Raw genomic sequence first — 27,780 nt, forward strand, 5'->3', positions numbered from 1 at the left:
GACATACCCAATTCCAATACCAAAGGTGAACCCACTTAATAATAATAATAATAATAATAATAATAATAATAATAATAATAATAAAGTTGGAAGGGACCTTGGAGGTCATCTAGTCCAACCCCCTGCTCAGGCAGGAAACCCTATACCATTTCGGACAAATGGCTGTCCAGTCTCTTCTTAAAAACTTCTTCCAGTGTTGGAGCATTCACCCCTTCTGGAGGCAGGTTGTTCCACTGATTGTTCTGTCAGGAAATTTCTCCTTAATTCTAAGTTCTCTCTTTAATAACCACTGTTTACAAGTGCTACAAATATTTACCTAGAAAATAATAGATATCAAGGAATGTTTTTTCCCCTTTGTTAAAAACAAAGAGGGAGCTGATCCTCAATAAAAAATAAAAAATGATGCAGAAAACATGTTTTTGGCTTTCTCTACTTTTATAGTACTTCTTAAAAGTTTCATAAATATCATGAATTGCACACTTCATTATCTTAAAACTGAAAGAGAGGAAGAAGCGCAAAGTATTTTAAATTTCTCCTGAAGCTTAGGGACAGAGTCGAAGGTAATTTGGCTGCTCAGATGAAACTGCTTCAAATGAACTGTTACTGCATGTGTCCATCAAATTAGTGCTAAGAGTTTCTCCCCATCCAGATGCAGTCTATAAATCTTTTTTTCAAGAAATTGATAATTCAGTTTTGCACATGCTTAAAATGCAGAATAAAAATCAAAATCGGAAAGAATAGCCATACAGGATCAAATCAAGAGCTACCGGTATCTTAACCTAGCACTATTCTGGAAGTAAAACTCTACACATCTTAAAGCTGCCAAGGTTGAGACATTTTGTTTCTGATTGCCAATTACTTTTCACAATCAGATTGACATGATTTATTCTTTTTTTCCCTTCTGTCATCCTCTTTACAATTGGCATCTGGAGACAACCTGGAGTTAAAACTGAAATTTCAACAGTAACAGTCCTTGATAGCACAGCTTTGTATGATTCTCCCTTGAAAGCTATCCAGTGGGCAACATCATTATGATAAAGAATTACATAGACAATTCCAAGCTGCCTGAAGTGTTTCTCCTAACTTTTCCAGCTAGCTTGGAAGACCCTATTCCTAATATATTGAAGGGGCTATCCTCCTCTTTACCTGATTTTATATACCTTGAACATGTCTCCCTTCAATTTATTTTCTTCTGAACTAATCCAAGACAATTAACTTTTCCTTGGAAAGTTATTCTTTATCCACCTGCTACACTTTTTCCAAAATTCAAATCTTTCTGCTTCAGTGTGCATATAACACAGGCTAACTACAACTTGGCTACTGTACTGTCTTTCATCAGTTGGTTTTTGTTTTGTTTCTTTGGAGGGGGGCATGTTTCTCAGTAGACAATTGCTTCCAGCCAAAGCTTTTATTGTGCAATTCCCCTCATTACACAATAGATCTCATTGCCTCCAAAGATCTCATTTAGGGACCTCTGGGAGGAAAGACAGAGGAACAAACAATATCCTTTAACTAGCAAGAGCTGCCCATTTGAATGCGCCCTTCCGCCACCCTATAGGAGAACAGAATTCGGCAATTCTCCATGGAACGACTCTGCGAGACAGTTCAATGTAATTATTTAAAATATTTTTAAAAAATATTTTAATGTTTGTCATTCACATTTTATTTTGTCCCTTTTGTTTCTGGCATCTTTTCTTTCTTTAATGAGTCTATTTCTTCTATACTAGTGTAACTCGTCTCCCGCAGCAAGTTTGCTCCGGTGAGTTGGCCGAAACAGGTTGGCAAAGTAGGCTGTGGCGAGTTGTCATAGAGCCATATGAGAAAGTGGGAAATAGAGCCCTCCCTTGAGAAAATAAATAAAGCTAAATGCAAGGAGGGGATATGGGTGCAGGTATTCCTAGTCTGTGGATGTCCCTTGAAATCCAATTGCTTTCTAGATTTGTTAAGAATCTTGATCAGACTACCTTATCTGTTACTTCAGTCGATCCTGACTGGCTCAAGGTTGACTCAGCCTTCCTTCCGTGGTGAATAAAATAAGGACCCAGACTGTTGGGGGCAATATGCCGACTCTGTAAACCTCTTAGAGAGGGCTGTAAAGCCCTGTGAAGCGGTATATAAAGTCTAAGTGCTATTGCTAAAAAGCTGGTAGCCCTCAGAGGTGCTATCCTTAGATTGGGAATATTATGGAGATTATAGAAAGTTTGGGATTTTTACCTAAACATGGAGAATATGTGAGCGCTAAAAATGGTGCATAAATATTTTAAATGGTATGCCAACATCTATTGTTGGATCTACTGGGGACTTGAAGCATTTTTTGATCACTGCGACTTTTTCTATATCCTGTAGTAGCAAGTGTTTTTTTTTTTTTTTTTAAGGGCATGAAAACAGGAATGTTTATAAGGTCAAACTACAATTCTGTTCAAGTTCCTGGTAGCAATAAAAATACATTAAGTATCGGGGTTATCAGGCATGCAATGGTTTTTATCTATTCAAATCGCTTCATATTAAATTTGGTACAACATACTTTTTAAAAACAAGAAACTTTAATTTTTTTTTCAAAAAGGAAAGAAAAGCACGGTTCTGAGAGTCTGAATCTGAAACAAGGCATTCACTGAAATTAGGACAAAGGGATTAACACATGAAAAAGTTTAGTCCCATAAAACTTTAGCACTATTCTACAAAATTCAGACGCTTCCCGAATCTGACAAAATTCTGTTAAGGAGAAGAAAGGGAGAAGGCTCAAACTGGAGATGACATGAGACAAATAAGACAATTACTATTTAAGCGTAGGGCAGAATCCAAGAGTGTTCCAAAAAGTTATTTTAATGGAAACTGCAGATAAATATTAAAGTGTCTTTAACAATTTCATATATAGAAGTCATTAAAAAAACCCCTTACTTCTCCCTTTCCTCATGAAAATTAATACTGGTTAAAATCATTATCAAACCATTTTATCACGTATCTTAACTTAAAAAAAAACATTTTTTAATATAAAGAGGTAGATTGAAAAGAAAAAAAAAACAATTTGTCATTATTTGACATTTTTATTCAGTATATTCCCCCCCTCCCCTTACGTTTTTTTCCCCTTTTTCATTTTCAGTGCCAGACACGGCAAGGAGTGATTGCAGTCAACATTTCATTAAAACATTTTACTCTTTGCAAGAGACCCTCCCCCCCCCTTTGACCACCGACCCATTTCATGTGCTTTTCATTTCTTTTCTTCTTCTCTAGACACCACCATCACCACCACAGGGCTGGAGAAAGGGATTGTAAAAGGGAGAAGGAGTCCAGGAGACATAAGAGGAATGCTACAAGCCACAGCAAGAACAAGCTGTTATTTAATTAAAAAAAAATAGGGGGGGGGGCACAAATAATACAGTAATGAGGTTACACAATGAAAATCCGACAGCATTACTTGAAGGTTTCGCTCTGTGGCTGACGTCATCACAATGGAAGGCATAAAAAAAAAAACTGGAGGAACCCAATGTTGATCCAATCTCTAGTCCATTTGGTGAGATGGTGCAAGTAGTCAATTTTACGTTAAAAAGTGCCCTACCCCCACCTAAATGGCTAGTGGAGAACTGCCCAGCAAAGAGAGAGAAAAAAAGAGAGAGAAAAGAGGAGAGAGAGAAAGAGAGAGAGAAAGAGAGAGAAAAGAGAGGAGAGGAGAGAGAGAGAGAGAGAACCATCCATGTAGCTATCTAGAAAAAAATGGGTTGTCACTATGGCACATTGTTTAAACACTGGGGAAGGTGCACCGCAACGAACTTCTCTCTCTCTGGCTCCATTTCTTCCCCTATATTGTTTTACAAATGCTAAGTTCACCTCTCTGAACTAGACAGGAAGTGGACTCTTCTGACCCGGACCGCTACTCTAAATCCCTTTGTCTTGAAATATATACAAGTTGTTTGTAGTGGCTACAGCAATTATGTTTTCCTTGGGATGCCAGGCTGTGTGGAGGATCTTCTTGTTGAAGTCTAAGCTGTCGACGCTTATCTCATCCTTCTTCCGTTTGCCACTCGCACAGACTTTGCGGGGTTTCAAAACCGTGCGAGGCTTATTGTTCTCCCGAGAAGCTTCTAACGTGACATCACGCTTGGTGTTCCTATCGAACATTCGGAAGAAGTTGTTATAGGAGCCGGTCATGACGACGCTGTGGAGAAAGAGGAGAAAAAGAGATGTTGACCTTAAACCAGTGGTGGCGAACCTAGGGCACGGGTGCCAGAGGCGGCACTCAGAGCCCTCTCTGTGGGCACGCATGCCGTCGCCCCAGTCCTAGGCCTTCAGCTGGGTTTTATAAAACCTTTTCGCTTTAGGCCTCCACCGCTAGGTACAAAAAAAAAAGGTTCAATCAATCAGTCATTTTCAACTTCTCACGGGGAAAAAAACAGATTTTGCAAAGTTGGAATTGATTGATTGAACTTTTTAGTCCCACCCAGTCTGCTGTTACCACCACAGCCACGCCCACCCAATGGGCCACACCCACCCAATGGGCCACACCCACCCAATGGGCCACACCCACTCGGCACCCAACTATGCATAAGTGGGTTTTGGGTTGCGATTTGGGCACTCGGTCTCTAAAAGGTTTGCCATCACTGCCTTAAACTTTCTGCAGCTGGTTGTTTTCATTCCACTGGTGGCACTTTATTTGCACGGATGGTGGGGATGAGGAAGCTACTAGTAAAGTTACACCAATGGGACCTCTTTAATTTATCCAGTCCGTTCGGTTTAAAACATTTGCAATATGTTAGTAATTATGAAATACATGTATAGAAGTAAGATGGAGTATTTTAAATGTTTTTCTTGCAAATATAAAAGCTCCTTTGATTATGTATACTCTGGATTTTTGCGGGGGAAAAAGGCCCAGAGTTGTTAATTTATATACTGCAATTCTTCAGAATTGAAATTACAGATTTAAGAGACGTTGACTACTGACAATTGAATCGAGCAGTTTTTAATCAGGAAAACGAGGGCACAATGATTGTATTTTTCCCTTTCAGTTCCTAATTTCTTCAGACTGAGGTTCTTGCAGGCAGGTAACTAAAAGCAAATACGATACGAAAATAAAAATTTAAAAATCTGCCAATTGGTTTTTATTCTGTTTTAACTGTATCTTTTGTAGGATTTTGACTTTTTATCTGCAAGCTGCACAGAATCACTTTGATAGTGAGATCGGCAGTGCCTAAATTTATTTATATTTTATACATATACTGTGTATGTGTGTGTGTGTGGTAAATGTAGACACTGCTTATCTCACTAAGGCAGAAATATTAGCAATTGTATATGTGAGTTCTGATAGTTTGTTTTTAAAAATATACACTGTTTTATCAAGGTTAGCCTAGCAGTGTAAAGACCATCAGTTACAACCAATGCAGAAATTATTTACTATAGGGAGATAATTGATGCATATCAGGAGAGCATAAACTGTATTTGCAGGAAGATCCAATCCTTAAGATCCCCAGTTCATAAGATCAGAAGCATCAGTTGCTACATACAGTATGTAATACTAGGCTAAATGAACCAATTATTTGATCTTGGTAAAGGTTATATAACTGCATTCCATTCTGCCTGGATAACCTAAGGTCAGGATTGGTTAATACAATTTCATCTGGAATTCACAAAGCATCAGAGGCCCCAAGCCAAACTTTGAGCAGATCTCCCTGCTTGTTCCACCTTAGTAAGTAAATAAAGATTGAATAAACAGCAAAAAAGGGGGCGGGGACCCAGTCCCACACAGACCAAACAATAAGTTTAAACATAAAACAGAAACTGACCCATTTAGATGCTTCACTGGATAAACCAAAATAATAAAAAAAAATATCCAGCTAATTCTTTTATTTGGCTGTACTTTTTTCTTTTCAATCATTTTAAACAGGTGACTTAATACCAAAACACAGTGCAAGCTACATAAGCTTTCCACGCAGCCAAGCCTTCTAGATGTTCAGTTGAAAAAAAGTTTTAACTGTCAATTAGTGCAGAGATGCTAAAAGAAAGAAGAAAAAATTGAAACTTGCCTATCCGACCCATTCCAGCAGCACTCAAATTTGTCAAAAATGCAGTCATTTTCGTAGAGCGAACAAAGTTTACTTCTGAGGTATTCGTGTACCTGGAAATAAAACACACGCTAGTTTAAAGAAGAAATAATATATTAACTGTTATTAACTGTTTTAAGTTGCTTTTCACAGAGAAAGGCTATAACTTAAGATTGCAAATAATTGTGTGAATATGAAAGTTCACATCATCCAAAAATAAAATACCCTTAATTTCTAGATTGCTGTTCTTATTAATGCAAAACTTATCACGCTTAATAAAGGTTTTGCATTAAATTGGATAGCAGCCTCATAACTTCATATCGCACATTCAGCTATTCAGACTGTATTAGAGATCATTTTAGGAGATCTCTGGTCCTTTTTGACCACCTTTAAGGAAATATTTAAGGAGTTGAAAGAAAGAGAAAAAAATCTGATAATCTCAAATGCATGTCCTGGATCTGAAATCATGACCCAAAGTATGAATTCATACAGACATGCAGTATATAAAATTATACTCCATTCTTTCAGCATATACACTTCAGGATGTATATTCATATAAACCTCAGGATGGTAAACAATAAGAAATGATGCAAAAATTAAAATTGTTTAAAAGAAACACAAGAATTTACATTGCTAGTTGAACAAATACCTTCTCAAATAGTTCTACCCGTTTATGTTAAAAAAAATTCAGCCATAAATCATACCTGAAGCTAGGACCAGCCACCTTTGCAAGAATAGGCCCCTCATGACAGTATTGTAGACACCAACAGAGATACATATATATTTTAAATCTTATTTTAAATAAGTCCACAACTTATTCAGAACTTCTGGGAGAGGTTCCGCAGGAAATTCTGAATTATTTATTTCTTATTTAAATCTATCAACAAATTTTCATTGCGGTGATAAGGGTGTGCTCTCTGGGGGCACTACAGGTGGTACAGCATCTATATTCACTATCCTACCAAACCTTCACTTAAGCCTAAATGAATTGCAAATGGACTCCCAAACTGTACATCTGTATAGTGTACCTGGTACGTTTCCATAGGTCGGTTTTCCATATTTAAATCCCAAATCTTCACAGACAGATAATCTCTAGTCATCATATATCGACCACTATGGCTAAATTTGACATCCGAGATGGAGGAGATGATTTCTGAAAAAAAGGACCGGCTGCTTGGATCTTCTGGCTCCTCAAACACTGTTAAGTGAAATGTAAGCACGTTAATTTACCAAGCTCACCTCGATGACATGAATATTTCCCTTTTTATGCCCACGAACACATAAAACCTAAAGCATGAAACCCTGGGAAGCCAAATCCTTCTGAGATGAAAAGTTATCCACCAGAGGTCTAATAAAAGAGAAGGACGAGGGGGGACATGATCGCAGTGTTTCCAATATCTCAGGGGCTGCCCCAAAAAAGAGGGAGTCAAGCTATTTTCAAAAGCACCTGAAGGCAGGAGAAGAAGCAACGGGTGGAAACTGATCAAGGAGAGAAGCAACCTAAAACTAAGGAGAAACTTCCTGACAGTTAGAACAATTAATCAGTGGAACAACCTGCCTCCAGAAGCGGTGAATGCTCCAACACTGGAAGTTTTTAAGAAGAGACTGGACAGCCATTTGTCCGAAATGGTATAGGGTTTCCTGCCTGAGCAGGGGGTTGGACTAGATAACCTCCAAAGTCCCTTCCAACTTTATTATTATTATTAATTCTTAATTTGAGCTCAACTTTCCTTATTCCCATTTCCAGCTCCAAGGACTGGTAGAAGCAGGCCTTTATATATTATGTATTGATGAATTAGTATCCATAGCCAGCTAACTCATATTTTTGGACTTCCTGCAGCCCAGAAATCCAATGAAGCAATGAAGTTTGCTACTTATCAGGAGCAAAGGTGTTCCAAAAGAGACTGAAGCCCAACTACTGGATAATCATCTATTATTAGATCTATAAACAACACTGTCTATGTGTTTTCCATCGTGTGTTGTGCCAAAAGTAGGAGAAGCTTGATTAAAGAAGGGCATATAGGGGTTGGGTAGTAATGCAGCATCAATTCCTAAAAGGTGCTCCTGGAATCCAAAAATTGTGTTTGTGGTACACACACAAGAGGCACACACAACATAAAAATGAACATCTCCTGCATTCAGTGGGTGCTGAAATATTGCAAATCTTTAGTGGCTTTGTGAGATCCTCTTCGTGTCAAAGATATTTTAAACTGCTTTGCTTTTGTTTTACAATTGGGGATATAAAATTAAATGGGCTTTCCAGTCTGTTGCTTTACACCAATTTGCCCTGGTGATAAAACTCCATTAGAATAGAAAAGGCTACTCACATTTCGAATGCCTGTCACAGAGGGCCGACGCGCGCATGTCACACAGGCGAATAGTTCCCTTGCTACTGCTGTACACAAAAGTATTGCAGCTGTTTGGGTGGAATTCGGCCGCCGTTATTACCTCCGTCAGCTCTTCCATGTTGGCAGGCTTAATATCTACGATATCTAGGAGTTGTTGGCATTAAGGAATCTTCTTTTCAGTGACATTCAAAGCTTGGCATTTGCATTCTAGCCCATAAAAGGAGTCCCTGCAAATTTTACTCTGCTAGTTGTTGCCAGCTATAAGGGGCAGTGCTTATCTCCATTTCAAGACCATTGAGACAGTGCTGTCCGAAGGCATTTCTGCGGTCATGTGGCCATCATGACATCACGGAGCGCTGTTACCTTCCCAACAAAGTGGTACCTATTTATCTACTCGCATTTGCATGCTTTCAAATTGCTTAGGTTGCGGGGAGCTGGAGCGAAGACGGGAGCTCACCCCATTGTGCGGCACTTAGGTCTTAAACCTGGGCTGTTAGCTTTCCAGCCGACAAGCCCAGCATCTTAGCCGCTGAGCCATCAATCTGCCCTATTCTAACCCATACTAGGGACAAAATAAATTGCTAGAAAGCACCACACTTTGCGGCAAGAGATTGGATAAAACTAGTTATTAGGCTACATGGAAGCTGCAAACTCAATTCCATCAATTTTATCTTTTGGGGAAAGAACTATCTCGTTCATTTTTATATAGAGGAAGTAAGATAAGAGGTAGACTTCAGTGCATACATAGACATAGCCACATTTTCTTGGCTGCAATTTTATAGTGATTTGTCAGTGTCCTCTTCATCATCCTTACATTTGATACCTATACCATTCCCCCTCTCATCTGCAGCCCAATGATTTTCTAGTGGTCTCCCATCAAAGTACTATTAAGGCCTGCCCTGCCCAGCTTTTACAGTATCAGCCAAAATTGACTAGATGCTCTCATCCACTATAAACCAGAGAGTAATTACAGTATTATAATTAATCCTTCTTTATATTCAAACAATAAATATTTATGCTACTTGATCACCCCTAGCGGGGATCTGGATTCCAAAAACTCAAGGCTTATGCAATATATGTACAAGAAACAGGGGTTACATTATAAAATAATTTAAAAGTAGCTAAAAGGACAATTTCTACCACCATCTAGGGTTTGTATGTGGTCCACATGACTGTTCTAAAATTGCTCTCAATGATATTTTGAAAAAAAACGTTAAATATATCAGAAGCAAACATATAACTGACATTTAATTAAAACTATTTTCATTGATTGGACACCCAGAGTTGCCTTGTAGGGGAGACGGGAGGCATAAAAAATAAATAAATAAAATAAATTCATTGTTATCTATCTTGAAATCAAATGAAATTGAAGTGTCCAATTCCCAGAATATATTTGTAGTCTCCACAGAGTTTCCAAGATTGCACCAATAAATAAATAATTTCCAGATGCATGGAAGTTATCACTTGTGATGATACAATAGCACTGAGGAGCAGAAAAATGTGTAGACCCCAGTCCTGCGCAATCTGATCTTTAGCCCAGTTGAACAGAAACACACTGACGTAAAAAGATACTAAAACTTCTATCTGTGATTTCTAGATGCCACAAATTAATCCTCAAGTCATCCGCAGACAAGTACGTTTCATAATCACTATTAATGGAGATAGAGTTGATGTGATACGTGTGAGCATTGGCAAATATTCTTCGAGGGCTGGCTTCCACCATGAGATCCATGGGTCTAAATACTGGCACCTGTAAATCAAAGGATTGAAAAAATGTGAGCAATTATGGCCAAATCTGTAGGAGAAGAGCAAGCAAAGCTGGGGGAGGCATTAAACATGTCATCAGTTTAGAGTCATTACATTGCCACAAACATCCAAGTCCAGCCACCTCTTACATTCTTATCTGGCACCAATTCAGATGTGAACCTTAGTTGACTACATTCTTGTGTATAGGCTTGAATAATAAATCCTTCTGAATGGCAACATTTTGTGGTCCTGATTCTTTGCGCCTGACATTAGTTCAGTATCAACAGATTAAAAGGGAGAAAACCAAGACCTCCCTATATGGAAACATCAGAATGGGTTGGGGTATAAATCTGAGCAAAAACAGGACCAGATCACTCAACCCATCCGTGCTGTGACACCCAAGTCTGCTGTCTCTCACCAGAAATCCCCCAAAGCACTCTTAAAAGTTCAATCCCTCTTAAAATCTATTGGCCCCAGAATTAAGCAGTGACAGAGTTAGCAAAGTTACAATCCTGCTGACTATAGAACAGGGGTGTCAAACTGCCGGCCCACGGGCCAAAACCGCACCCACCTCATTGCCGGCAATGGGAAAAAAAGTCGCGACACGTCATGACACGTCACATGACGTTGCGAGTTTGATGCCGCTGCTATAGAAAATAGATGACAAAGAAGACATCTCCAGGTGTGGTGGGCAGCATGGAAGGAAGGGGAAGGGAAGGAGAGGGAAAGGGTTATGTGGCTTGAGTCACCAAGACCCCACAACACCCATAAATGGCTTCCACAGATTGTGTGTGTGTGTGTAGGTAAGTAGATTAGGTAGATAAGTATACACATCAATAATATACATACCAAAATAAAATTTAAAATGGCTGAAATCTCAAGATACTGGAATCTCTGATTCTTTTCACAGGAGGTCCCACAATAATTTCAGGATGCCCTGAAGCTCAAGACAGCTAATCTGCTTTCTGGGTTCTGGATCCAGGTGCTTCTCTCTTTTGTTTTCCATCCAGAGTGTAACAGTGGCTCAAGCAATAGTTTGTTATTTTGGACATCATAGTGACCATGCTTTAAATCAGATGCCAATTAACTGCAAACTAGCATTTTACCTAAACTGATTTTTCTGTAGGGGTAGTGGTCTCTAAATTGAGCCGGTAGGGAAAACCACCAGGCCACCATATGTTGCATCTTTCCCAGATGTCACATTGCAGATCCAAGTTTAAGAAAAAGTAAATGCGCTACTCACCCGTAAAGTAGTAACTGTAGTGGGGTCTCTATACCGGCCATCTTCCTCTTTCAAGTTGTAGCCTTCCGGCTGTTTATCTCTTTCACTGATTTTCCATAGTTTTATTGTTTTGTCTGAAACACAGGGAGGTAAAAAAAGGGCTGTTGAGAACCTCCAACTCTTTTGACAGCAGAACTGAACACAGAATATATAATATGATTCATGCCTATAAGAACCATGGTGGACACCTGATGTGGTTAGGTGTAGCTAACAGGGTGGTTCTTTGGAACTTACCACCCTGGTGGCAGTTCAGAGCCTTTGCTATGGCTGTTCATTCCAGACACACATTGTGGGTATTGGATAATTTGCACTTTTAACTTAACTTGGCAGAGCCAACACCTCCCATTCTAAAGAGATGCCTCCAGCTCTTCAAATGAAATGGAACAAAAGGCCCAAGTTCTCAGGTGAGATTTCAGCAAGATTAAGACAATGGCTTTTGCAAGTTAGAACAGGGGTCTTCAAACCTGGCCCTTTTATGACTTGTGGACTTCAACTCCCAGAATTCCTCAGCCAGGCATGCTGGCTAAGGAATTCTGGGAGTTGAAGTCCACAAGTCATAAAAGGGCCAAGTCTGAAGACCCCTGAGTTAGAAAATTCTTAGTTTCATCATGCCCCCCCCCCCGCCCAGGATTGGAAAAAGGGTTGCTAGGACAAAAGGCATCAACCACTCAATGCTTTGCGAAATCAGATGCCAACTAACTGGGTTTTGGTGCTTGGAACATAAACGTCAACTCTATGGAGGCAGAGCAAACCAGGATATATATTTTTTTAATTTAAGTTACAGGTAGTTCTCAAATTACGACCATTTGTTTAGAGGCTATTCAAAGTTACATTGAAAAAAGGAACTTATGACTGGTCCCCACATGACTATCACAACACCCTATGGTCACGTGATCAGAACTTGTGTGCTTGGCAACTGGCATGTATTTACGAGAGTTGCAGCATCCCAGACATGTGAGCTGGCTTGTGACAAGCACAAGTCAATGGGGAAAGCTGGATTTGGTTAGCAACCATGTGGTTCACTTAATAGCTATAGTAATTCACTTAACAGCTACGGGGGAAAAAGGGGGTGCAATATTGGGTATGATTCACTTCATTTTGCTTAATTACAGAAATAGTGATCCCAATTGTGATTGTTAGTCAAAAACTACCTGTATATGCAACTAGGTTCACATAATACAAACTTCAACCCTATGTTAAGAAAATATACAATAGCTATGGCGTTTTTGTAATATGCTATACCAGTGGTGGCGAACCTATGGCACGGGTGCCAGAGGCGGCACTCAGAGCCCTCTCTGTGGGCACGTGCGCCGTCGCCCCAGTCCTAGGCCTTCAGCTGGGTTTTATAAAATCTTTTCGCTTTAGGCCTCCGCCGTCGTGTGCAAAAAAAAAAAAAAAAGGTTCAATCAGTCAATTTCAACTTTTCCTGGGAAAAAAAAAGATCTTGCAAAGTTGGAATTGATTGATTGAACTTTTTAGTCCCACCCAGTCTGCCATTACCACCGCAGTCACGCCCAGCCAATGGGCCACACCCACCCGGCACCTGACGATACATAAGTGGGTTTTGGGTTGCAGTTTGGGCACTCGGTCTCTAAAAGGTTCGCCATCACTGTGCTATACCCAAACAAAAAAAGCTACACTATAGCTGGCTTTCCTATAATTCTTGGAATCACCAAGTATTTAATCCTATTTTAATTTAACTGAATATGTTGTGCCAACTCAACCATGCTCTAGGCCAGGGGCCTGAAACCTTGACAATTCTCAACAATTTGCCTAGGAAGAGTGGAAACCCTGTCAGATCATAGTCCAGGGGTCTTCAGACTTGGCCCTTTTGTGACTTGTGGACTTCAGCTCCCAGCATAACTGGCTGAGGAATTCTGGGAGCTGAAGTCCACAAGTCTTAAAGTTGTCAAGGTTGCAGACCTCTGCTCTAGGCTGATGGGGCACCTTCCCATAATCTCGGGGCTCTCTAGATGACATGGACTTCAAATTCCAATGATCTCCAGCTAAGGAATCTGGGAATCAAAATCCATCATCACCTCAGGAAAGTACAAGGTGAAAAACATCTAATAGTTAGTTAAGGGGATTATAAAGCTTAGGCCAAAAGCTTTACAGAAGAACTTGAGCTGATAGCCAAACAAGTGTAGTCTTGTTTGCAGGCATTACTTCAAGCATCTTGCAGAAACACAACAAGAAAAGCTGGTTTCCTTCCATACAGCAAAGAACTTTTCGATCTTTCCAAGAAAGTTCACAGAAGAAGTACTTAAGAAGGGTGACTTGGATGTGTTGTGAAGAAAAAATGAAGAACTAAAGGACAATAGTCAGGGCTCCTGGTTAAAAAGATAGCAGTCATGAAGGAATACAAAACAATAGATGAATTTTGGCTAGAGGGATGAACAAAAGTATTACAGTTTCCTAATTCAAAGTGTACAATCCTGGTACACTTTTTAACTTTGCTTAAAGGCAAGATTGCTTGGAAGGAAAAGGGTACTGACTTCTTTGTCAGTGTCTCCATTGCTAATGCTATCCACATCGTTTCAAATCTCAGGAGTCAAGGATGAAGGAGAAAGTTCAAAGAAGAACAAAAATGTTACAGGAGCAGTAAGAATACAGCAAGAACCTTATTTGACTGATTCATCAATTGATTAACATTTTTACATTCCTCCTAGCCTTCTAAGCTCTGAGAATAGTCATCAAGTAAAATTAAAACATAGAATTCAAACTCGATTACTTTCAAAACAATAATAGTACTCTCCATAGGCGCAGGCTAGATCATAATGTCTCCCTTGGTGCTTCTGGAATACTACGTGGTTCCAGGAAGTCCCTAGAAAAATCTTGTAACATCAGTGTTAGGAATGATAATTTGCATGACAAGCTTCTAGGGGTGGCAACTATGACCCTGTTATGACCTGTGGACATTAATTCCCAGAATTCCTGAGCCACAGTTGCACACCCTTCTTCTAGGACAGAGACAGCCATGGGAAACTTGGTTCAATAAAAATCAACCATCAAAAATTAACAAAGAGTACTTTAGAAAATTCTGACTTTAGAAAAGTACTTAAAGAAAGTTTAGCATTATTTTTTTTAAAAAAAGGGGGGGGGACTTTTCCTAGTAAGGTCAAAGAATTTGAGAAAGTATACGGGTAACTTTGTTAATAGAAATGGTGTTAGTTTTACAAAGATTAGTAGGGGCAAATAGAAACATATACTATTTCCACAGCAAAGTAAAGCAGGAATGGTTAAATTGATCATTCCGTTTAAAGAGGAGAATATACTCGAGTATGTTTTTCATTTGGATACCACTTCTGGATTTTGTGCTTGTGATTGAAAAAAAAAGGTATTTTGGAATTTGGTTTTGTCAATCAGATAGATTTGCTGTTATGGCTAGTGATGTAACAATGTGTAAAAACAAAAAGTTGAGGCTACAGCAGGGGTAGGCAACCTTGGCTCTTTTATGACTCGTGGACTTCAACTCCCAGAATTCCTGAGCCAGCAATTTCTATTTTTATTTTGTATTTTATATATTAAATTAAAAAAAAAGATATAAGGGGGAAAAAAGCTAACCAAGTAACAAATGTCTTACCGTTCGTAGACAATAAAAATTGAGCAGCGTTTTTCTGGGGTAACCACCTAATTTTGTTAACCTTTTCTTCAATTTCTAAGCTTTTCAAGTAGTCAAACTCTGGCTCGTGGCTCTGGAAGGTACTGTAAACGTTGTATTCACCTCTGCTGTGAGACTGTAGTTTGTTCTGAAAGACAGTTCGAACAAAAAATAAAGATAAAACATGAGAAATTCAATGAATAACAATTGTAAGTTCATTCTTTCTAATGTGCAACAGAGGTCACAGCTCAGCCTAGCTGGATGGCACTTTGCAGGACCTGGCGTACACATCATTGCGCACGTCCACTATTGAGCTGAGAAAGATGGGAATTCAAGGGAATTGCAGCCAACTCAAATGTGCGCCGTTTGAGGGGCTGTCAAACATTCAGTTGATCAACTAAACAAGCCTTTTGATAAAATTTGAAGTGATTAGCATATGAATCCCACATCTCTGGGGAGAAAAGAAGACACTTTAAAGCACTTAACTAATGACTGTAATTTGTCTAATCAGCTAAACAAACATGGTAATTTAACCCTGTCTAATGAATGTCCCACAAATTGGGGAGGAGGTCCTGTTCTCCTGGAGCATCAAAGACTAAATGCACAGGGAAAAGTTCTTTTAATGATTATCTGTTCTCCATTATGCTAGGCTATTCTGGAGGTTTTTAAGAAGAGACTGGACAGCCATTTGTCCAAAATGGTATAGGTTTCCTGCCTGAACAGGGGTTTGGATTAGATGACCTCCAAGGTCCCTTCCAACTTTATTATTATTATATTATTATTATTATTATTATTATTATTATTATTATTATTATTATTATTATTATTATTATTATTCATCACGCAGTTAGCCAGATGTTCAGACTAGATTTGGCATTTTGTCTACCTATCGAGTCCTTACCAAGGACCTGGGATAGGCAGATGTGGATGTTTGATGGTGTTACAGATCTCGTCGCAGGATGGAAGCAGTTCCTAGTAAGGCCGCCTTTTGCAATTGACTAATGGCGAATTTGTCAATGCCAATGGTGTTCAAGTGGTGCTCTAGTTGTTTTGGGATTGCACCCAAGGCGCCTATTACTATTGGTACTACCTTTGCTTGCTTTTGCCACAGTCTTTCTATTTCTATTTGTAGGTCTTTGTATTTTGTTATCTTCTCCAGTTCTTTCTCGTCTATTCTGCTGTCTCCAGTTGTTGTTGTTATTGTTGTTATTATTATTATAAAAGAAGAAAGGGGATGGCTCAAAACCATAGTTTACCCCTTTGCAACTTTGAAGAGATATTGGTTGCTATCTTTGAAAAATTTTGACCTACTATCCATCCATCCACCCACTGCATCCCTCTCACGTTTAGTGAAGTGGGTTAGACAGAGAGTGGACTAGCTCAAAGTCCCTGTGCTATCTCATACACCTAAGAAAGGATTAATTTGGGGGTTTATTGCATCCTTATCTGAATGTTATAAGCTGCTCCTCAGGCATACAAAGAGATATACAAAAATAAGCACTGATTTAATAAACTGCCCCAGTTTTCCCAAGGGAAAATAACAGAGGCACAAACCCACTCCTGCTTCACTGTGACCCATGCTTGTAAAAACCTTGCATGGATTTAGAGCTGAAAAATCTGAAAACAGCCCTGCTTCAAAGCCCCAGTTGCTGATGCATCTACAACAAGGGTGCACAAAGACGGAAGAGACGCCGTATTTCACGAGTTTCATGGTTGCTTCTCAAAGCAAAGTTCCAGTAACTGGAACAGCCTTCTGCTCATGTGCAGGAACCTCTTCCACTTCTTTCTGTAAGCTACATGACATGCCAGACAAGGTGCCACATCACCTCTCCTCTCTTTGCCTTGCTGAGCAGAACTTCCCTTAAATGAGATTTATTAAGCATGAGCAATGATCATTATTAAAGATTAGCCGCCCTTTTTATTAGAAGGGCATTTGAACAACAACATAATGACTTCCAAGTGTTTAATAACAGGCTGAAAGAGGAAACACTCCATATCTTGAAAGAGCTTAATATCAGCCCAGATGGGGTGTTTTTAGAACAGGCCTGTTATTTAATTTGATTTTAGAACAGAAACTTGTGTATATTTATCGTGGTTTTTAGTATCGCCTGTTCACCGCCCTGAGTCCTGTAAGGAAGATAGGGCGGTATATAAATTTAATAAATAATAATAAAATAATAAAATAATAATCTTCCTACCATGTTCATAGAGACCATACCATACTTGAATTATCGGTATTTAAATCCCAAATCGTCTGAAGGATACCAAATTGGGAAAAGCTAGGCTAGAAAAATCTGGGCTGGGGAATATTGTATCAAACTTCTTGATTTATTCATTGGTGTTTCTCCCTCCTTCCCTCCTAATGAAATGTCTTGGCACTTACTTGCCAAGTCTACTGTGGGGGGGTGACCATCTAGATTCAGGCATAACTTATGAGGCCAGATGAAGATGATCTTCTGAGCCTCTTTTCTAAGCTGTCAGTGTTGGCATGCTAAACTGAATTCCCAACCAGACTAATTAACATTTTATTGGCATGAATCTCACTGACGTGATCAGTTGGGAGACACCAGTCATTTCCTGCCTAGTAGGTGACATGGCCTTGCCACATTCTAACCCAAACAGCTCACTGGTAAATGCAATTACAGGTCTGCTGGCATCTGGAGAAGCTTTATCTGGCAGATGGTCCTCAACTGTCTTGGGTGCCTTCTAGATCAGGGCTCTTCAAACTTGGCCCTTTTATGACTTGTGGACTTCAACTCCCAGAATTCCTCAGCCAGCGTGCCTGGCTGAGGAATTCTGGGAGCTGAAGTCCACAAGTCATAAAAGGGCCAAGTTTGAAGACCCCTGATCTATGGGCTGAAAGGTGGTGTATATAATTCTCAACCTATGACCACAATTGAGCCCAAAATTACGGCTGTAAGTCGTGGTGGTTGTTAAGCAGGTCACCCTATGACTGTGCCCCTCTTTATTACCTTTATTGCAGTGGTCATTAAGTGAACACAGTGGTTGTTAAGCAAAATCATTGTAGAAATGACTTTTTCCCCCCTAGAAATCTATTTCCGGCAAACGTCATCTGACTGAGGGATGTGGCAAATGGCCGTAAAGACAGGTCAGTTGTCAAGCACCCAAAATGGGACCATGTGACCATGCTAGATTTGGGGGAGGGAGAGGGAACAGCTGTTCAGAACTTCAAAACCATATCGCAAATAGCTCTGGGAAGGTCCGTCAAAACCATGTCGTAAGTTCAAATGGTCGTAAGTGCCAGATGATAAGCTGAGGAGCATCAGCCTTCCTTCCCCAAATTGAATCTCAATCGCCAGAATTCTTGGCAATGCTATGCTGGCTGGGCTCAGTTCTCAGGACCACCCAAGTTAGGAGCTAATTTAGGATGTTGCCTAATGCCAAGACCATTTCGCACAGTGTTTCTCAACCTTGACAATTTTAAGGCATGTGGACTTCAACTCCCAGAATTCCACAGCCAGCATTGCTGCCTGTGGAATTCTGGGAGTTGAAGTCCACATGCCTTAAAATTGTCAAGGTTGAGAAACACTGATTTAGCATGTTTAGCATGCTTTATTTATTTATTTATATCTCAAAATAAGCCCTGGATAATTAAGTATTTTCCTCTTCCCTGTGAACCTGATTCTGGGTGTATAAATCACCCATTTACACCTATAACAGGGTGTCTATTTTCCAAGGACAAATACCTGCCCAGAACCCAGTGGATTTGCAGTGATTCTTCAGGCAAACGTAGAAAACTCTTTATGGTTTGTAAAGGAAAGAAAAAAAATCAGTATCTGAGGAATTTGGGAATCATAGCTTCAACTTTTCTCCCGTTTGGGTGTTTCAAATATTATTTAAAGGGGGGGGGGAAGGATTGCTAAGCTTAGCAGAGACTGAACACCACAACATTGTTATAATAGCTCTTATTTTTCTTCTAAAAAAAGCAAGAAGTTCCACTGCTGAATTTTAGTAAACAGCTTTAAGTTGCCAATATCCTAAGCAAATCTTACAAGGTGCCATTTATAATCAAATCAGAAAATATTTACTGTATTAATGATAGATCATAACTGAGTGTACCAACGGAAATCTTAATCAATATAACACAAGTAGAAATTTAAATATCTAAGTAAAGAAACGCTAAATAAAAAAATGCTGAGAAATTCTACAAATAAAATGTTTTATTATAATTTAACCAGCAAGTCAATGTTTTAATAAAGAATTGCCAAGAATAAAGGAAGAGGTATGTTAAAACCTGGAGGGAAGTTCTGGTAAAAAAAATCCTTCCCCCTTCCTCACCCTATCAGCAAGAGTGTTTTCCTAACAATTAAATTAGTCTGATAGGTACAAAGGGAGACCATGATTAAGATTTACATTCGAAGTGAAGAGCATAAATAGGTTTTGTATAACAAAAGACCTCCCCCCCCAAAATCATCCTTAAAAAAGAAAAAGGAAAAAAAAGTCAGCAAAAGTCACCCTGATATTTTTCTAGAAAGCTCTGAAGACATGGTTCTGTCAGCAGGCCTGAAGACAGCAGATTGCCACAAAGCCCATCAAGTGGTTGGTGCTAATCTATCAATATCTCAGGGGCTGCCCCAAAGAAGAGGGAGTCAAGCTATTCTCCAAAGCGCCTGAAGGCAGGACAAGAAGCAAGGGATGGAAACTAACCAAGAAGAGAAGCAACCTAGAACTAAGGAGAAACTTCCTGACAGTTAGAACAATTAACCAGTGGAACAACCTGCCTCCAGAAGTTGTGAATGCTCCAACACTGGAAGTGTTTAAGAAGAGACTGGACAGCCATTTGTCCGAAATGGTATAGGGTTACCTGCCTGGGCAGGGGGTTGGACTAGAAGACCTCCAAGGTTCTGTTCTGTTCTGTTCTGTTCTGTTCTGTTCTGCTCTACTCTACTCTACTCTACTCTACTCTACTCTACTCTCGTCAAGAAAGCAACCAAGCTCAGAGAGCACCAAGGACTCTTCATTTCAACCCTGAGCTACAATTATTCTCCTTTATTGGTATCCACATTACCATTCATGTATGAAACATCAATTAGCATATCAAGAAACAGCTGGAGCTAGCTTTACATCTGAATCTTACAAGTGTTTCCAATAACTCAGTAAGGACTGATCATTGGTGTCTTGGGATATATCCAGATACCTTGGATGCCCCCAAGCAAGAACTAGCATAATAACTAATATTTTTTTTGGCATTTTATAGATTAAAAGGGAAACATGGAGTAGGCTGATTGCATTGAGTGACTTGTCCCCAGCAGTCTGACCACAAGGTGGCACTAGAAGATTGCCTTAAGTCTACGTGAAGGACAAACTCATAACTTCCCCACTCCTAAGAAGTCTATACAGCACATACATTATTTTATATCTCCTAGTGTTTCTTTCAGAAGAATGTATCAATTAATACACACAGAGAGACTTGATGTCATTTCAAACTGAATATTTTTGAATTAATCTACAACAAGCAACAGAATTGTTATATGCTGTTTCCTTACACACACATGCACACACACAATGCTTACAATATTAAATCCTCTCTGTTACAAGATCTACTGTTCAGGTATTTACATTTTCCTGAAAGAACGCAAGCAAATTATCTCCACTCCAGATACTGTCCCCAAAATCAAAAGTATGAAAGGTTAATGTCTTCCTTCTAACAAGACAGTAAAAACATCACATAGGTTGATCCATTTTTGGCTTAATGGGTGTGAAATGAGTGATATGCAGGAAGGCAACTGTCCTCATTAAATTCCATCCTTGACATCTCTGTGGCCTCTTCGATGAGAGGCCACAGATGAGAGATAGATCCAGCTCCTGGACCAGAACCAGTTTCCTATCCTTATTGCGTTAACTTAGTCTTCCTGGAAAATGTCCACTTGAGTAACAGTATTAAACTTAGCATTTCCCACACATTCTCCAATGTACAACCTGAAATGTAAGACTTCACTAAGATATTCAGAGAATTTAAGAACCAGATGTAAGAGAAAAGTAGGCAAGGGGTGGAGTTAAACAAGATTAATGTCAGGTGCAAAGGGTCAGGACCATAGGTTAAATTGCACCCCATAAGATTTATTCAAGCCCATAAACAAGAATCTAGTCAACTAATGGTCAGCACTAAACTGCCCTGAGATAAAGGTCAATAGATTCAAGGAAGATTAGACTTGGATCATTTGTGGTAACACAAGGACTCTAAGCTGATGACATGTTTGACTCCGCCCTACAGTTCTGCCTGCTCTTTTCCTACACCAGAAGAGGACATGCAAATCCTCTCTGGATATCACTGACTTAGGCCCAGCTCTAGCAAGAATACCACATCTTTCCCCACCACTTGAACCTAAGGGGAAGGATGTCAACAAGAAGCTTTCTGCATAGGCAAAGAGCTTCTATATGCAAGCCAATCTAGCTTTTGGATGCGAAAGATTTCCAGGAGAAGAAGGTTAGTTCTTCCCAGTTCAACCTAGTTTGTGGCTTTAAGTGGTACAGTTAGTCCTCAACCTATGACACAATTAGGGTCAGAATTTCCATTGCTAAGCAAGGCTATTGTTAAGTGAGATGTGCCCAATTTTATGACCTTTTTTTGCTAGAGTTCTTAAGCAAATCACTGTAGTAGTTGTTAAGTGATCCATGCCAGCTGGCCTTCCCCCATTGCCTAGGGCAACTGGCACTTTTATGACTAAATCAATTCTATTTTGGAGCAACTACATAAAAAAAGGAGAAAATGAAAACCTTACCTCTTGCTCTTGTTGAAATATGACAACTCTACCGCCTTTGTCTCCCGTCGCTAGCAATTCTCCAGAATGATTAAATTCTACCGTAGATATTATGTCAGCTGTACAATAAAGAGCAAAAAGACACAGGTTAGCATTCTTAACAAACATTCAAACTAGGTACTTGCATCATGGACTTGGAAGAAGCGGGATAGGAAGACTATTGATGCTTCTGAACTATGGTGATGAAGAAGATTCCTAAGAATGCTGGGACAGACCGGTAAACAAACCAATGGGATCACTGAACAAATCAACCTAGAGATCTCACTCGAGGTACGAATCACCAGGATCAGAGAATCCTACATTGGACACATCATGCAAAGATCTAGCTCTCTGCAGAAGGCTCGAATGCTGCGAAAAGTGGAAGGAAAGACAAGAAGACTTCCAGCAACAAGGTAGATAAGATTCAGTTAAGTAGTCATGTGGATGCACATTGGAAGACTTGAAAGATTGGGTTAGAGTCAGGGACAAGAAATCAAGAACCAGGATAGAATTCAAAAGTACTACAAGTTTATTTTGTGCTACCTTTACACAAGAATCTGAACTACTAATGGCCAAGGCAAATTGATGCCAGATAAATCAATGGGCTTCAAGGGAGGGGGCTGGAATTAGGATTCTTACAGGGGAATTTGACACACACACCTCTGAGGCTCAGCCTGCTTGTCGCCTACAGTTAGGAGAGGATCATCATACAGAATATTGATCTATATGATGATTAAGAGTTGACACTGACTCAATGGCACATCATCAGTCAAAACAATGGCTGAGCAGAGAATAGTAAGGTTCTAGGAATGTAGGTACCTGTATCCCGGTTGTTCCCGTTTTAGGTTACTCTCATCTATGCAATTAATCACACAAGCCAGATATGTCATCTAACTAGTGTTTCTTTTACATCCCTTCTAAGGCAAGATTCCTAAATCTAAAGCAAAACTTGGTTTAGGTATCATTATTTATAAATGTCCACAACAACTAGGAGCCCTAGTTCTGGCAGAATACCAAAATAAAAATTTCTGCTTTGTGGGGTAAGTCAAAGAGGAATGATTACATTGTAGGTAGCACCTGCAAGTTCACTAAAATCCTGGTTTACTGATCCATGCTTGCATGGGTATTACAAATGTTTGCAGTGTAATAAAGCCAACCATTTCTTCCTGACTAGAGATGAAAACACAAAAGTTAACATCTCTAATCAACATGTTGAATGATCTTGAATAAACCACTACATGATGGTATCACTCACCTTACAAAGTTGGTTGTAGAAATAAAGGGGAAGCAGATACAGGTAGTCCTAGACTTACAACAGTATGTTTAGTGACTGTTCAAAGTTACAACAGCACTGAAAAAAGTGACTTATGAGGCAATCCAACATTTTAAAACTGAAAGTAGTTGAAAGAAAATTCAGCTTCTTTTCAGGAATATAACTGATCTGTATATTGGTTAAAGGCAATATTGATTCTTAGAAATGCTTATCAAATAGTTTCCACACTGACATTAATCCAACACAGTCAACTGAATACAGTCCTTCCCCTTTCTTAAACCACATTTATTTAAACTGTGGCTTGCAAATAAATTGCTTTTCACAAAAACGTGCTAAGTCAAAACTGATCAATGGTTTATGGCTTAGTGTCAAAGTCCCCAACTATTCCTTCCAACTAACAGTTTAAAAAAAGGGAAGCTGGCAAGTAACAAAGCCTCTAGCATCCCCTTTATATCCAAGAATCCTGCTGAAATTTTACAGAAATCTTTATTTGGAAGGATGTCAAAAGAAAAAGGACAGAGTGGGAGTGGGAGCTAGACAGTACAATATTCTGTTAAGCATTGCACTGCATACCAGCTGTTTTCACAAAGAGGCAGATCTTCTCAGGAGATGTTTTGAAGACCATCCACAATGTAGCCTCAAAATGCCCCAGGTGGGGACTCATGGCCTTAGACAAATTTAGCTATCCTGGCAGTTATTCTGATTTTGTGTAGCAGCACAAAAGACCTACCAGATCCCAATGGGCCAATCTCCCACTATGCCTTCTGCGTGACTAATACATTTAAAATTTAAATATTTTAGATGTATTGCCATTTTAGATGTATTCATATTTAATATAATTTTAGTTTTTACATTATAAATATAGGCTGACCCTGGACTTCCCTTATGGATGTTAAACCATCCCACCTCCACTCTATCGTATCCCCACCCCACCCCACTATCCTAGCTATTTCCTGGTTAATTTTAATGCATTTATCTTACAGTTTTAATCTTTTATAATATTGTTTTATATTGTAAGCCACCCAGAGTCGCAAGACAGCAAGATAAAATTTAATAAATTTAACAAATAAATAAATAAAGTTGTTTTAGAAATGTATTCTGACTCTCTCGTAAACTTCATCTACATTTATTAAGATAAATCATTCATCCGTTCATTCATAAGAGCACTCTGCTTGTAATGGTCTCTGACCACAATGAACGGAATTGATTGATTGATATTCTGGCAGCTGCTTCTATGCTGCAAACGGCTCATTTTTAAAGATACCACCTTGAAATGATATAAGGTTTGCTCTCCTTCCCATCCTGTGAGTAGATCAGGGTTCTACACCTAGCCAGCACTATCCAAATTGTGAGAGTAACCAAGTCCCCAAACACGGTGAGCACGGCACAAGCCATCGTGGGCTGTTCCCTGACTCCACTGGATGACATCGCCAGGGCCTGTTGCCTTGGCAGAATGAGGAAAATTCTCAGGGATGACTCACACCCTGGTTGGTACCTTTTTACTCTCCTACATCGGGTAGGAGATACAGAAACATAACCAGCTGTACCAACAGGCTGAAGAACAGCTTTTATCCATGGGCCATCAGGCTTCCGAATGGGACATAACTTTATAACTTTATGCATGACAGACTCGTGATGTGCAATTAGTTCACAGGGTGAAATAAGTTGGGGGTTTGTAGTCACCGTGAGTTTGTGGTGAGGGGGGGCACAGAGGGAGGCTCAGCTAATTTCACTGTATACATCAGTGGTGGCGAACCTATGGCACGGATGCCAGAGGCGGCACTCAGAGCCCTCTCTGTGGGCACATGCGCCGTCGCCCCAATCCTAGGCCTTCAGCTGGGTTTTATAAAATCTTTTTGCTTTAGGCCTCCACCGCCGTGTGCAAAAAAAAAAAGGTTCAATCAATTTCAACTTTTCACGGGGGAAAAAAAGATCCTGCAAAGTTGGAATTGATTGATTGAACTTTTTAGTGCCACCCAGTCTGCCGTTACCACCGCAGCCATGCCCACCCAATGGGCCACACCCACCCAATGGGCCACATCCAGCCAATGGGCCACACCCACCCGGCACCCGACAATGTATAAGTGGGTTTTGGGTTGCAGTTTGGGCACTCAGTCTCTAAAAGGTTCGCCATCACTGGTATACATGTTATACTTTGATAATAAAGGGTTTATTATTATTATTATTATTATTATTATTATTATTATTATTATTATTATTATTATTATTATTATTATTATTATTATTATTTCTTAATTTTATTCCAAGTATGGCACCCTTCCACACCCGTGCTTACAACTCAACAGAGCCATGCTGGGAAATAAACTTAGGAAGAGGGGGGAAGAAGCTGCCCTTTCCACCAAACATCATCAGTTGTCATCAAAATGCCAACAGGATCGTAAATACTACTAGCAACTCTGGTGTGGGAGGGTTTGGTGGGTGCAAATTATTAATTGCTCACTTCCTTATCTTACTTCCTTTTCAAAGCATGTTTTCTTTGTAAGAATCTCAGAGTCTTTACAATTGTACAACGGTTTAAGGAAAGAAGGGAAAAATCACAAAGGAAAAACAGTTCAACAACAACTGCTCACACATCACTTTGGTGTCTTCCCACTTCAGGAACCACAGGTACAAAATAGGCACCCTCCTTTTCTATCACACACATACACATACCTGTTCTTCACAATCCTGCAGCCAATGAGGAAGAAATGGAGAAAAGAGGCAAAAAAAACTCAAGCTGTTGCTTATTCTCTAGAATTGGCCTTCAGTGACATTACCAATTTGGCTTTTTTCTTACAAACAGCACAACTGTAGCAATTTGTGCTCTCACAGATATGCAATGAATCAAATCTCAAAGGACCATAGGATTAAATACAAATTAAAAATCCAAGAGCCATAGGGGGCTGGAAACCCTTTCAACATTAGATTTCTGACCTAGTATAAAAATAAAGTATAAAATAAAGGAAGAAGAAGAGAAAAGGAAAGAGCAAAAACAACATATTTTTCCCTCTTTCTCAACACACATTTTGTAAACTCTCGAATCCAAATTGCTAGAAGGTGCAGGATTTCTAGGACTCAAAACATAACCAGAGTCATAAAGAACCTTATTTATTGTCCATAAAGAAGAGAGAAACGAATCTAGAAATAGGATACAAGTAGCCATTGGCTTACACCTGGTCACCTAGTGGCTATTCACAGTTACAACAGACCTCTCCAGGGCTACTTAAGACCCAGATTCCAAACACTCACCCACCCACCCTCTTAGGTGACGTGATTGCATTTTGCGTGCCTGGTAACGGGTCAGTAATCACAACCACTTGCACCATCACTTTATGACTGCTGCAAAAAAGGTCATAAAATTTGACATGGTTATGTATGTGGTGACTCATTTTATGACTTTTTTTCTGGGCTCGATTATAATCTTACATCAGGACTACCTGTGTATGTTTCATAAAAAGATTGAGATTACTAGATCTCTTTCAAGTTCCAACCTGATATAAATACCCCTCCCTCTCTCTCTCTTTTTTCCTTCTCTCTCTTTCTCCCTCCTTCCCTCTCTTCCTCTCTCTCTTTTTCCTTGTGAGCTTCATAGCTTGTAGTACGGGGGCCACAGGCCAAAGTTGCTTCCAGAAGATCCAGCTGAACATTTTAAAATGACACAGGTGTGAACCAATTAGAGAAACGATTAAAGACACAATCAGAAAGCAACCACACTCACCCCCATTTCATGTCAATTACCTTTAAAAGTAAACCACATGGCATCGATTTTCATTTTTCAGCCAGCAACTCCACCTATTTCGAGTGAATTTATCTTTGAGGAAGGGCTGCGAGGGTCAAATGCCTCCATCACCTTTTTTGCTACTTGCCTGGATGATCAAATATGGAGAGAGGGGAGCTTTTCTAAGCCCCATCTTAACGATTTCTTGGGCAACCAAATGAAAGCTCTGCCTCACTCTTTCTCGCTGACCCAAATATGTCAGATTTTTTTTTCCTCTATCACATCAACTTCCCCCACCCACCCCCGTGAGTGAGGTCTGCAATATTTTCACAAGCAACAGTAAAAGGGGATGGATGCAAATGTGAGTTTCATTCTTTGCTGTGTTAAAAAGTAACGCTTCCCTTTTTTAAAAGATCAAAGAATGACTAGCAACTCTGGTCTAATTTTTTAGGCTTCTAGAAATTTACTCCTGCTAATAAACTGTTTTGCAAAAGCATATTTTGGTGCAATAGTAAAATAAGTTCCGTTAAATCAGCAGGGCAATCTAAGACTGGGCAATTGGTAAAATGGGGCTGTATGTATATGTAAGCAAACTTCGGTGCCCGTAGTTGTCACTCAATCTTAATATAGATGCATAATGCTATTAAAGCCAACATTGACAGCTGAAGAATGACTGAAGACTACCAAATTGTTTAATTAATTCAAAATGACCTTGAAGACAGCAACTGAGCAGTGCAGTGCAGTGAATCAGGAGAATACACATGCTTTAGGGGAGCCTTTTGAAGGAAGGCTAGAGACAGAATACAAAAAAAAATATTCTTAGATAATTACAATGACACACAGCTCCGTCTATAATTGCAGGACAGCTTCATTACGAACAGCCCAAACTCTGTATACTCAAAAGCTTTTATTGGTTTATGCTACTTTAGCTGTTCTTAATAAATTATAGGGGTTTTTTTTAGCCATGGTTCAAAGTATCTGTGGTTGCTTTAAATAGTTCTAGGAAATCTCACGTGTCT

General features: G+C 39.5%; 1 protein-coding gene across 1 annotated transcript in view; it reads right to left on the bottom strand.

The window, feature by feature from the left end:
• Window positions 1-3,342: 3,342 nt before the first annotated feature.
• Window positions 3,343-27,780, bottom strand: part of PPP2R2A (protein phosphatase 2 regulatory subunit Balpha) — a 51,560-nt gene continuing 27,122 nt past the window's right edge. Inside the window, exons 3-10 of the mRNA XM_015824291.1 lie at window positions 21,753-21,850; window positions 14,992-15,157; window positions 11,370-11,482; window positions 9,953-10,130; window positions 8,360-8,524; window positions 7,061-7,230; window positions 6,015-6,106; window positions 3,343-4,153 (exon numbers count right to left, since the gene is read on the bottom strand). Coding sequence (XP_015679777.1) covers window positions 3,874-4,153; window positions 6,015-6,106; window positions 7,061-7,230; window positions 8,360-8,524; window positions 9,953-10,130; window positions 11,370-11,482; window positions 14,992-15,157; window positions 21,753-21,850 — 1,262 coding nt within the window. The 3' untranslated portion in view covers window positions 3,343-3,873. The remainder of the gene's footprint in view (window positions 4,154-6,014; window positions 6,107-7,060; window positions 7,231-8,359; window positions 8,525-9,952; window positions 10,131-11,369; window positions 11,483-14,991; window positions 15,158-21,752; window positions 21,851-27,780) is intronic.

The sequence above is a fragment of the Protobothrops mucrosquamatus genome, unplaced genomic scaffold (genome assembly GCF_001527695.2).
Source record: "Protobothrops mucrosquamatus isolate PMUCROS unplaced genomic scaffold, P.Mucros_1.0 scaffold2185, whole genome shotgun sequence".
NCBI classification, from domain to species: Eukaryota; Metazoa; Chordata; class Lepidosauria; order Squamata; family Viperidae; genus Protobothrops; species Protobothrops mucrosquamatus.